This window comes from Solanum dulcamara, chromosome 5 (genome assembly GCF_947179165.1).
Source record: "Solanum dulcamara chromosome 5, daSolDulc1.2, whole genome shotgun sequence".
Lineage (NCBI taxonomy): Eukaryota > Viridiplantae > Streptophyta > Magnoliopsida > Solanales > Solanaceae > Solanum > Solanum dulcamara.
Genome location: NC_077241.1, coordinates 1,491,991 through 1,505,174, shown reverse-complemented (window position 1 = coordinate 1,505,174; position 13,184 = coordinate 1,491,991). Strand labels below are relative to the sequence as shown.

The 13,184-nt window shown below is 34.5% G+C and overlaps 1 protein-coding gene across 6 annotated transcripts; it reads right to left on the bottom strand.

Annotated features, from left to right (window-relative positions):
- Positions 1 to 490: 490 nt before the first annotated feature.
- LOC129888682 (serine racemase) lies at positions 491 to 9,120 on the bottom strand. Of its 6 annotated transcripts, none has more exons than XM_055963645.1 (10): positions 9,025 to 9,047; positions 8,790 to 8,847; positions 7,267 to 7,475; positions 7,039 to 7,125; positions 6,720 to 6,950; positions 6,228 to 6,301; positions 5,954 to 6,140; positions 4,481 to 5,144; positions 2,756 to 4,377; positions 491 to 898 (listed from the first exon to the last, which is right to left on the bottom strand). In XM_055963645.1, exons 3-8 carry the CDS (start codon positions 7,440 to 7,442, stop codon positions 4,898 to 4,900), a joined length of 1,002 nt encoding a protein of 333 aa, XP_055819620.1. In that variant the 5' UTR covers positions 7,443 to 7,475; positions 8,790 to 8,847; positions 9,025 to 9,047; the 3' UTR covers positions 491 to 898; positions 2,756 to 4,377; positions 4,481 to 4,897. The 6 variants fall into 6 exon arrangements, with proteins under 6 accessions (XP_055819620.1, XP_055819623.1, XP_055819625.1 ...); XM_055963648.1 differs by having other exon boundaries at positions 4,168 to 4,377; XM_055963650.1 differs by lacking the exons at positions 8,790 to 8,847; positions 9,025 to 9,047 and adding an exon at positions 9,048 to 9,120.
- Between the last annotated feature and the right edge of the window lie 4,064 nt (positions 9,121 to 13,184).

The following is a 13,184-nucleotide window of genomic DNA, read 5'->3' as shown; positions in this document are numbered from 1 at the left end:
TCAATGTACCGCAAATGTAAATTGTTTCGAGCGAATTATATATTAAAAAAACTCAAAACATCTTTTGAATGTATCATAATGTATAGTCCTTGTATAATTCATGTATATTTAATCTTATATTATATAATCAATGTATACTTTTTATGACTTTTGACGAAGTATATTTTATAGTCAGTGTATATTTTCTATAACTTTTGGCTTCTTCTTTTTTTATGTAAATAAAGAATGACTATATTTGTTATAAATAAATTACTTTATTATATATATATATATATATATATATATATATATATATATATATATATATTTGATATTAGCCCTACTTATTTTCCATTGTATACTTATACATTTATTTTTTATTTTTAGTTTAAATAGTTGGGTAGTTTAAATGAAAAGGTAGGCAGTGAATTCTATCAGCTATTTGTGTAAGGATTTCTCCAGGTAAAGTTGACCAAAATAGCCAACTAATTCATTTAAATGTAAAATGTCATTATAGAACTTGTTTTTTCTATTTCTACTAGAAAAATCAATCAAATGATCAATCATTACAATACAAAAATGGATAGAGAAATAATCATATTGCCACCTCAAAGCAAGTGAAATCACCTACAATGTAACTCAACCATAGCAATAAAGGCTTATCAAATCTACCAAAAATCCGTTCTGTTCTGCGTTAAAGAACTTCTCACCCCTTCTGAAAGCACTCACATTTGAAGTACAACTTTCTTCCATCAATAGAATCTAAAGTGGCTGAGGTGAGGACAGGAGTTTGTTGCACAAAGGGCTTGATGCGTACTTGAGCTTCCCTGATGGAACAGATATCAGCAGCATAACTGTCACTAGATATTCTGTGATTCGGTTCCATCAATAATTAGTATGGAAGTTAACGATCGCGTAGCTGAAACCATGTGAAATTTTTTGAGTCAGTTCAGGAAGATCAAAGACGAGAAATATATAAACAGTTGACTTTGAGAGAAGACACAAGAATAATACGCTTCCAAGAAAAAACAACAATATCATATAACGTGAGAAATTTTGTGAACTTGGCAAGGGGAACCAAATGTGACAACCATATTTGCCTTTGGAACATAGGGAACTCGGTGTCCCAAAGGACTTCAATGAACTTTGGCTTGAACTAGTTATATTAGTCAATCAATCAACTAGACCTTAACCGCAAACTAGTTGGTATCTGCTATATGGATCCTCTATATCCTATAACTCAATTAGGATCCATTTCATCTAAATACCGGTAAGTCATTTGTCTTAAAGTCAGTAGTCACATACAGCATTATTAAATTTCAACACGTCAATGAGATTACCAACTTTTTCATCACTATCAAACAAGATGCAGATACTGTTACCTGTTATGAGTTTTTAAACTAAGTTAAAAATGTTTCATAACTTGGCTCTTCTGTGAAAGACACCGAGTTGTCACCTCATTTTTAATGGAATTAGGAAACCAATTTTGAGAAAAAAAAAGGTATTTAAAACCTTTATTTTTTGCAAACCAAAGAAAAGGGTAAGGGTTCTCTCTACTAACGAACCATTTCAATAGGAACCAAATCCATTCGAGTTTTGCTTCTCTAGAGAAGATGAGAGGCTAAAAATGAAAGTGTTTGCAACACATACCGAAAGGGTACTAATTAAGCTCTGCGAGACGTCTAGTAGTCTCTGACTTGGTCTTCGAATCCTAAGTCTCAGCCCCTTCCCGGCTTGCCTCGCTCTCAGGTTGGCCTTTCCACTTGACTAAGTAGTATTCCACTCGTGCAGTGGGCGTATGGGCTAGCCCATGGTAAGGTAACTAGCAGAAGAAAAGAGAAGAAAAGAAGATCTTATAAGAGACTCACCCCATCTTTACATAAGCAATTTCTTGTTCGGAAAAAATAGATGCTTTCATGGACTACTTTGACTTTAGGGATTTGCTTCATCATTAGCTAAAGAAGAGAGACAAGGGGGAAAGTGGCACAGTATGGAAGATATTTAAAATCCTTGATAGTCTGGAAAGGAAACACGAATCTAGCCACCACTTTCTCTATTTAAAGAAAAAGAAAGAGGGTGCGGGTCAAATCCGCATCTTTGCACCCTTTACTTACTTCAAGGGATGGTGCATCCGATACATGATTGGTTAATGACGATTCTCAACAGCATCTGTAAGATCTCGAGGCTTACTAGACTTCTGGTTATCTCCCAACAAAGATGTTAGGCATCTCAAAACATCCGCAAATATGGTTAACAGGCGGATTTAAACATTTTATGGCTAAAACTAAAATGCCCGAGATTGGACTTCAAGAGAAAGGAAATTGTTTTGATCTCAATGATTAACCAAGGGAAATGATGAGTCATGGACATGTTACCAATAAGCCATGGAATCTAAATCTATAATTAAGTTTCAATCTTAATGTCAAAAGATGGGTCAAATCTCAATATTCTACACCTCAAATCATAAATCTAATGGTGAAAGCATTTATATATATATATATATATATATATATATAGAGAGAGAGAGAGAGAGAGATCTACACATACATTCTTGTTCCAAAGCCAAAAGAAATCCTAACAGTATATGAATCATTTAATCGTCGTCATTTCTTACTACACAAAACATTTTCAAAAGAACCATCATTACAGATGCGTTGATTCTCTTTAAGCTCACATCTGCTCCATTTGGACTCTACATTATATTGTTATCGAGTTCTAGCATATCGTTATCAACAAAAAAAAGGAACCAATAAAGCTATGAACTAAGTAAATTTACCTGAAGCTTAAATTGACGAGAGCTTCACTATCGGCTCAACTAAAGTCCCAGCCCCTTCCTTCAAGCAAAAAGTATATTTCCAAAGAATCAAGAGCTTTCTTACCCTAGTATATCTCATATTCTAATATGTGGATAAGAATAAATGGGTCTACCCCACTTCTTCACTCTTATAACTTAGTTCCCTAACTAAGAAAACATATCTACTAAATCTACAATACATAGCTATAGATCTAAAATATCACCAAATATAGCGTTTGTTACCATTTTATAGCAAGCCGGCGAGTTTCCTTTCCCCTTTTAAGGCTTAAAACACTCTTACCAAATCCACTTTCCTTAAATTGCTTCAAACTCACATTGCATGTGATTCTGCTCCCATTCTCTCTCGCGCGATTTTGCTTCTTCTCGTGATTTTTCCAGTTAAGTGACAGTTTTGCACAAATATGTTGGTTATGTGTATCTAATAGTTTCTTCTACTGATTTTCAGACTCTAAGTTATTAATTTGAATTATTTTAGGGGTTTCTTTGTGTATCCATGGTAGAAGCTTCTACTCCTAAGAGGCTTACTTGAGTATACTTGTGGAGTCCAGCCCCATTTTTCAAAGTCAATAAGTTGCAGCCCCATTTTTTTGAATTCAACAAATGTAGCAAATGTTGAAAAGAAAGTTGTCACCAAATGTTGGATTCAACATTTGCTCCTCTTGGCCAGTGGTTTTTCCCTTATTTAAAAGGGTTTTCACGTAAAATTCTTGGTGTCATTTTTCCCATTTTATTTCTATTATTTTGACCACATATATATATTTGCGTTAGTCTGCGTTTTCCCAACAATACCCTCTAACCAACATTCTTACCACGATCGTCCATCCTTTGATTTGTGCATTTTCACTCACGAAGAAGACAATGCAGAGGTTGTTGCTGCTTTAGAAGCCGAAAGGAGAACTAAGTTCCACAATGATCCCATAAAAATGTGGTCATTTGATGAAAAGACAAAATCAAAGAAATTGAAAGTTGCTGCAGCAGATGCAAGTATCGATAATAAGCAAAGGAAAGAGGTTGTTCAGGATACATGTATCGAAAAGGGAAAAAAAGGAATTTCGACCCATGCTAGCAAGGGAAAAAGTGTAGTTGAAGACGATTCTTCCAAATCTAGAACTTCGAAGAAGAAGGTAATTTATCCCTACACTATAAACTTCTAGAAATTACCCAAATATGATACAGACAGGGTTTATTGAAAAAAATAATCTTGAATGTATATACTTATTGTATTTTGCCACAATATGTATGAGAAAACAAGAATTTATATGATACAAGTATCAATAATGATACATGTATCAGAATTACTACTATATCTGGGATAATGACAGAGTGGAACCAACTATCATCTATTCAAAAATGATAAAGAAAAACAATGTAACCTTATAACGCGCCCATCATTAGAGGAAGGAATAAGAACATCACCGGTATCTTGCAACACCTTATTTGCAGTATCCTCTCAGGACTGCATCGATAGCTCATTCAAGATAACCTGACCACCATAACATTTGACATTCTCGACTTTGCTGAATCAACTCAAGAAACCATTTGGGTCCATGAAAAACAGACTCAACTTCAGATAATTTTTACACCTATTACAGCAAATTTTAAAAAAAATATACTAAAATCAAGAACCAGTATTAGTGGATAGTAGACACTGAACATAGAAAGAGAAATAATAGGGAAAGAACGAACCTTTATGGGTGCCAAGAACATATAGTCTCTGAGCAGAAAGATACACCATTACTCGGCAGCTAAAACACAGAAATTGATTCAATATTGGATGGAACTTCCATACCAAGTGTAATCCCACAAGTGGGGTCTAGTGACGGTAGAGTGTAGCAGACCTTGCCCATACCTCTTGGAGGTAAAGAGGTTGTTTCTGAAAGACCCTCGGCTCAAGACCAGCAAAGCAAGCAGTTATAAAAAAGGAAATATGACAGTAGCGGAAAAATGACAACTAATAAGGAAAGCGGTACAGAGCATTCAGAACAAAAGAACAGTAAAATACCAAATAATGTGAAACAAAAATCAAAGAACAAGAAGCTACGAGAATACATGAATCATATAAAAGTTTGTTCCAATGAGGGGAGAGATTGAATACAGAGTTTCTCATTTATTAAAGGAATTCCAGAGCACACCAAGATCAACATTGCCTCCGGAAATTACAATGCCAATATTATTGCATTTACTATAGGCTGGATTTTTCTGAAAACTATCAGAAAGAACAGCTGCAAGGCCAATAGCTCCACTTGGTTCCACTGCAATCTTTAGAATTTCATAGCAAAGTCTCATAGCTTGTATTATCTCTTCATCATCAACAACTATGACGTCATCCACGAGATCGCGGACGATAGGCCTGTTTGACGGTAAAGGTAAATGCCAGATATCATTTATCAAATTGGCTTGTTAGAAAAAGCAAAGTTATCAAGGGCGTGTTTGGTATGATGAAAGTCATTTTCACAGAAAATGTTTTCCGCGGGGAAGTCATTTTCTGATGTATGGTTACCAGAAAAGTCTCCATCAAAATGGGAAAAATGAATTCCCTCCGTAGAACTATCACGTCTATCTTCATAACATACTTGCTCTAACGAACACCTAGACATTATAATTCATCTTTACCATTTAAAAGTTTCATCAGAACACTCCCCAAGTTCCCAATATTATTACTAATTTTTTTAAAAAAAATCCCGAAAAACATACCAATGGAACACCTATTTTCCAAGAAATAATTTTCTAAGAAATCATTTCCTATAAAAAAATGACTTCCATCATAATATAACACACTCCAAATCTAAAAGGTCTAATGACAATTGATTGACACTAAATTAGCTTAGAAGTGCATGACAAGGAGCTAGAGGGTAGAAGGGCTTGGGAAGAAGGGACCAAGAGGCTTCTTTAATGCAGGGATAAATACAACAAACGTGAGAACCAAAAAACTATGTTGCTTGGACCCTCCAAAGATGTTGCCTCACTAAGGTCGGATCCTCAAAAAATGCATACCCGGCGGTATTTTTGAAGAATCCAAGCAATATAGCTACAAAAATATAGCATGATCTCTAAACCATTGTGTTATGTCGATCTTGCCGCCAACACACCTTTGATTTTGACTGTGAAAAGCTCCAAATAGGCTAGTAATTTAGAGTAGAAGGAGATCTAAGACTTTACCATGTGAGGTCTCCAAGAAAAGCTCGAAGACCATCGGCAATAGTGTTGACCTCGGTTAACTTAGTGATCCTGTCATTGATCTTCGACTGGAAAGCATCATCCGCTCCCATTGGTTCGGCAGCAAAAATGTGAATGGCGGGATTAATGGCCTTGGCAGCCAATGCAACCCCCGATATCAGACCACCACCTTCATTCCATACCAGAAAATGAGGTTGATCTACAAATTAAAATTTGACAAAAACGATATATCTAAGTCTTTAAAGAGTTGATTTACCGCTAATTGGGACTATTAAAGTGTCGATTTCAGAAGCCTGTTCCAGAAGCTCTAGTGATATTGTACCCTGCCCACTGTAAAGACCACAAAAAACATATTAAATGGAGAAATATTCATTAGCAAAGATTATTCTACCTAGCTTCCTAGCAAAAAGGTTCACATTTTTGGATAAAGTATATTTTGGAATATCAAAAACTACTATTCCATACATTTCAAATTGAAGTTCAAGGTTGACTTGGAATAGTTCGTAATGAAACTGCTGTAAATATCGAGAAAGGTGAAATCATCATGTAGAAAGATCATTAACACATAAAGTGAGATGTAAGGCTCAATTTGTCTTAGGCGGGAGATGGAATTTAACAAAGTACGTGCATCCGAATACTCTGAGGTTTCTTTGGGGGCTGTCGGGCTCCCCTCAATCTTTTTCTTACTTGAGAAGGGGGAAGAACCAAGTATCATCTATTAAAAAATGATAAAGGGAAACAATGTTACCTTATAATGCGCCCATCGTTATAGGGATGAATAAGAACAGCACCGGTATCTTGCAACACTTTGTTTGCAGTATCCTCTCGGGAATGCATCGATGGCTCACTCCAGATAACCTGACCACCGTAACGTTTGACATTCTCAACTTTGCATTTTGGAGCATTTTTTGGTATGACTATATAAGCAGGGATGCCCCGTAGTTTTGCAGCCAAAGCAAGAGCTGCAGCATGATTTCCACTAAATTCGATGGGAAGTAGATCAGGAGATAATCCAGAAAAGTAAATAAAGATAGTAAACCATAGAAACCACAAAAATCTGAACGAACCTGCTATGAGTTACAACTCCTTTAGCAGCCTGATCATCATCAAGTGAATAAATTGCATTGCATGCCCCTCGGAATTTAAAAGCTCCCCTGATAAATTGCACGAACAAATGGCCCTTAATTAGAACCTTTTGAAGCAAAAAATAGCTGAAACTCTAGTTCACTACAACACACTTATACAGGAACTACTTTGAAAGAAATCCTTCCGTTCTACGTTAAAGAGCTTCTCACCCTTTCTGAAAGCATTCACATTTAAAGTACAACTTTCTTCCAGCAATAGAATCTAAAGTTTCTGATGTGAGAACAGGAGTTTTGTGCGCAAAGGGCTTGATGCGTACTTGAGCTTGTCTGATGGAAGAGATATCAGCGGCATAATCGTTGCTAGATATTGGGCGGTTAGGTTCCATCAATAATTACTATGCAAGTCAACACTCCCGAAGCTGAAAACATGTGGAATTGTCATCTCAATCCAGGGAAGAACAAAAATACTTAACAAGGTAGAATCTCTCAATTCTATCCAGTGAAGATCTAAGACAAGAAATATATAATCAGTTGACTCTGAGAAGAGAACATAAGAATAATACATTTCCAATAAAAAAACAATAATATCATATAACATGACAAATTTTGTGAACTCGGCAAGCCTAATCAAACGTGATACCCATATTTGCCTTTCACAAAGGTTGCTCGGTGTTCCAAAGGACTTCAATGAACTGCATTCAGATTTATCAATCTTTTACCCTCATTACCCTCAATGTGAACGAACTGTCTTCGGCTCGAACTAGTTATATTAATCAATCAATCAAGTAGGCCTCAACCCTCAACTAGTTGGTGTCTGCTATATCTGCTATAAATACTAGAGTTCACACCAAAGATTTGAACCTATGACCTAAAACACTTTTTCAACCCCTTTACCACTACACTAGAATCTTCCCTTACGTCGAGGCATGGGCGGATGTAGTTCATAATTTACGCGTTCATCTGAACCTGTAACTTTAGCTCAGACCTAGTATATATGTGAAAAGATTCACTAAATAAGTACAGCTAATAGATTTGAAACCTAGTAAATCAAATGGGATGCAATAGAGTTTTGAACTTGAAACCATAAAGTTCAAAAATGTTTATTTGTGCAGCACAATTTTTCAGCGAAGGGATTCAATTGAACCCTTTTACCTTTCTTAGCTCTGCCTCTCCAAAAATGTTGCCGCACCCCTGACAAATCCTTCAAAAATGCACTATTTTTGGAGGATCCAACACGCACTCGACAACATTTTTGAAGAGTCCAGGCAACATAACTTTTAAGTCAATGGTCACATACTCACAACATTATTCTAAATCCCACTACCTTAAAATTCAACCCCTCAATGAGATTACCAACTTTCCCATCACCAACAAACAAGATGCAAATACAAAGAATCAGGAATAGAGGTACCATAGATCAGTAATATCACGGGTTCGACATAACCCATTAGCATCAGTTCAAACCTGTATATACATTTTTTTAAAATCATTAAATATGTACAAAAATTACATTCAGAACCCAGTTACTAGCACTTGAAACCGTAAATATTAGAATCCAAACTCATAAGGTTCAAATCCTAGCTTCGCCTCTGCACACACCACTTAACCAAAACAAGCATATGTAAATACACTACTATCATCTTTATCAAAAAAAAAAGAAAATAAAAAAGGTAACTTTTTTCATACATAAACAACAAGAACTAGGAATCTTAGTAACTCAATTAGTTAGCTACCTGATCTTTCACCTTATCAGTAAGAGTTCGATTCCCGTCATCACCTCCCCTCTTACCCCTTTAAAAAAAAGAAGAAAAAAACTTGGATAGCACAATCAATCAATATGCTAATTTTTACAATTGGGTCCATAAAAAACAAACTCAATTTCAGATAATCTTTTACACCCATTACTGCAAATTAAAAAACTTTACTAAAATCAAGAATCAGTATAAGAAGGAAATTTAAAGAAAGAACCTTTATGGGTGGCAAGAACTTACAGTAAGTCAGCAGAAAAATACCCAAAATACTCAATATAGCTAAAAATACACAGAAATTGAACACTTTTTCTTTTTCCAAATTTAACCTTATGGTATTTGAAATTTTATTAAAAGAAAAAAATGAACTATGTCCCTTTCTACTTTTTTTTTTCCTCACCCGATGTCCGAAGTCCGTGGAGCTCCGACTAAATTCAGATCGTGCACTGCAGGGCCCATTCGAGGATAGCGCTCCCAACATGATTTTTTCCATTTTCAGGGCTCAAATTCGAGACTTCATATTAAGGGTGAAGCAGTCTCACCACTGCACCACAACCCATGTTGGTTGTCCCTTGCTACTTTGGATGGCTGTGTTTGTTTTGATTTTTATTTAAATTTTATTATATCAGGTTAAATGTGATGTTATTATGAGAATGAATTGGTTGTCATCATGATATTCTATGCTTGATCGTTAAGTTCATGGTTACGTAATAATGAAAAATCTCATTTTATGTAATGATTAATTTGGTGTGATCGCGTTATTAGCCGTTATATTATTCTATGTGAGAGGTTGGCCATGGATGGTTACAGAAGAGGTAGGGATAGGCCGAAGAAGTATTGGGGAGAGGTGATTAGACAGGACATGGCTCAGTTACAGCTTACCGAGGACATGACCTTAGATAGGAGGCTGTGGAGGACCCACATTAGGGTAGAAGGCTAGTACATAGTCTCGTTATTCTTCCCTATTCATAGGCGCACTAGCACATTACAATTCTTTGTACTCTCATTTCTGCTATTTCTGCTACTATTTATTGCTTTCAGTACTTTTGATTACTCTATTTTATCTGTGATGCCTTCGTTATTTATTTTCCTATAGCGCTTTGAATTTCTTAACCTTATCTGACCCCCTTTTATGCCTTTTTTGAGCCGAGGGTCTCTCGGAAACAGCCGTCCTACCTTGGTAGGAGTAAGGTCTGCGTATACTCTACCCTCCCCGGACCCCACGTTGTGAGATTTCACTGGGTTATTGTTGTTGTTTGCATTTACTTGTTATTTAACAATTTTATTATATCTTTTATATGATATGTTATGAAGCAATATGAAGTAAGTCTTATAATTGTTTTTTATCCTAACTTTTCAAAGTGAAATGAATGAAATGTTCATAATAGGATTTAGGAAAGAGAACTTGTTTTATTTTTTTTTGGTGTAATTCAGATTTCACACATTTAATTTTTTATTTATTTATCGCAAAGTTAACATATTTAAAAAATATTAAAAAGAATTGTGGTTAAACAATTGTTTGACTCTAACAAGCAAAATATTTTTCTTTAATCAAACTTTTTTTCCTTTGATTATGATGGATGGATATGATCTGATAGATCTCACATTCGAATTTTAGGTATAATAAAATTTTGGTAAGAAGTATTTTTTTTTAATGACTTTTATGTGACACGGATACAAATTGATTGAGATCTCAATATTAATATCAAACTTCTTCTTTTTTTATAAACTTGGTGCATGACCCATTAACTAGGTATATAGAAAAACTTGTTGGATTGTTCTTACACATGAATATTACTCCTAATAAAAGAGAAGTATGCAACAATCAAGTAAACCCACCATGCTAATTAGCTAGTTCGTTCTCAATTTTTAAAAAATTAGCACCCTCGTATTGAATCTAATACACACGAGACAAAATTTCTAAAGAGTTTGAGCGACATAGCTAATCAGTAAACGTTAAAGAGTGTTTTGATAAAATAAATTTTAAAAAAAAGTCTAATTCCTCAACCTTTCATCCAATTAAGGAGGGCATATTTCTTAATACACTGAGACACATTTTAATCAAGTTCAAATAAAGGTTATTCGAAATGATCAGTCTCCGAAATTGAAAATTTTATTTTGTGTCTCACACAACTGACATTAGTTATATGAAGCTTAATTTTTGTTTCGTAAGTTTGTGATCCAAAAGTATAAGATTTAACTTATGAGTCAAAAGGAAGTTTCACACAATTAATGTCAGTCGTGTGAGATACATAATAAAAAATTTCTTTAAAATTGGACACATATCACATCAATAAATGTCAGTTTCTCAGAGTAAGGGAGTCGAGATCCTTCTGCTTCATCACGATCAAAATTGACTGAGGTTTCATCATGAAAAAATGGAGACTATCAATTTTGAGCATGACGAAGCAGAAGGATCCCGACTTACCTCTCAAGAAAGCTAACTTACTTGGCTCTTCCCACAACATAGATTCCTATTTTGTAGCTTGATTTTATAGTGCTACTACCACTTAACACATCAAGGAAAATCAAATTACAAAAAAAAGTAACACACAAATAAGTCAAAGAAAATTCAACCAACAGTATACACACAAACTGTTTTGATATGCCAAGCTAGGATTTACGTGAATGTAATCTCGATATATAAAATTTGGGATTCTATTTATTTCGTGTTTTGATATTTATATTAAGCTAAGATAGAATATGGAATTAAAAGCCTATAATCACTCTATTATAATTTTGGAGTTATAATCATAGGAATCCCTATTCTAAACTATACAATCTCTTAAATAGATTTTACGTGACGTGAATTTAGATTAGTAAATTACGGATATCAAAGATGTCTCGATAAGTGAGAAAATTGTGGGACCACGTGTCAGGCCTTCCGTTAATGTTAATCTGAAAGTACATTAAATATAGTATTGGCATTTTAAATTGTCAGTTCCTAAGTCCCCCTTATGATCCTTCCCATTATCAACTCCATATTTCATCACAATGCCCAACATAAAAAGATAATGGGTGATGGGGACCTTTTCTTTTTCCTTTCTTTATTTCACTCTTATAAATTATTTTTTTTGGGAAGGCTATTTTCGAATGAGCTTTATATTGTGGGCGATTCAAATTTAATTGAAGAACTATAAAATTCAAACACTGGGTGAGAAATTGAATATATATATATATTAGGACCATTACTTAAGTGGACCTACTTCCTTTTACCAATGAAGGGATTTTGTGAGCCATGTTGGTTGGCAATAAATTTCGCCTTGAGAAAAATAATTGTAATTAAAAAATATCACAAAAATCATATTTTATTTTAAATGTAGTGAGTGTTATAATTTTTGTGATTTCTTTGATTATTTCTTTTTCAAAAATAAATTCATGCCTTTGAATTTAGCGATTTTGATTTTGAATTGTACTTAAATTTTAAAAATGAATCTTGATCCTAAATCTTCGTCTTGATCCTAAGAACTTATAAAGAAATATTTAATGCTTTTTGTAAAGAATGGGTTTGATTCACAAGCTCTTTCTGATTTCTTATTAGAATTTTAACGTCTTTTTTGAATGACAAAGACCCTTATTTATAATTATATGATGATGAAGTTATGATAAAGACAAATTCTTTTCGAACAATTGGATTAAAGTTGTCATGACGATTTTGTTGATCGAAATATGTCACTTATACTCTTGAACGTATAGGTGAAACTCATCGGTGGCCCCTTAAAGTTGGCACCAACTTTCACTTAGACACCTCAATTAGGCGTTGTTCATTTTAGACACCTCAAGTAAGGCTTCGATGTGTCATTTTGACACTTTGTGCTGACTTGGCACATTACGTGTGCTACACCCATTTCAAGCGCGTGAAGAGCGTTTTTTCTTTAAAAATAATATGTTTTTTTGTTCTTTTTCTTCTTCTTCTTCATTTTTTAGCATTTTTTTGAGAGATGAACATCATTCTTCTTCTTTGTTCTAGTAAACAGTTACTCTAACTTTTACTCTTCCATAATTTATTTTTTCAGAGCCCATTTTCAAGGACCATTAAACAATCATCTCTTTTTATTTATATATATATATATTTTACAATTCTTAATTTTGGTTGTTTTTTATTCGAAGTCTCTCTCAGTTCGTCAGCCGTCTTCTATTTTTACGATAAATTGGAGTTGATTTGAGACACCCTACATAGCTGAGAAGATGCGCACCACTATTGTGGTCATTTTGGCATTGGTTTTGTGCCATATAGTTCGCCGGAGCTCCGGCACCGCCATTGCTGTCAGGGGTCCTGGAGAAATTCGACAACTTTGGTGATGATTCGAAATGGCGCTCATGGTTTGGAAGATGCACTTCATCATTACGAATATTTTGGCATTCATTTTGTTTGATTTG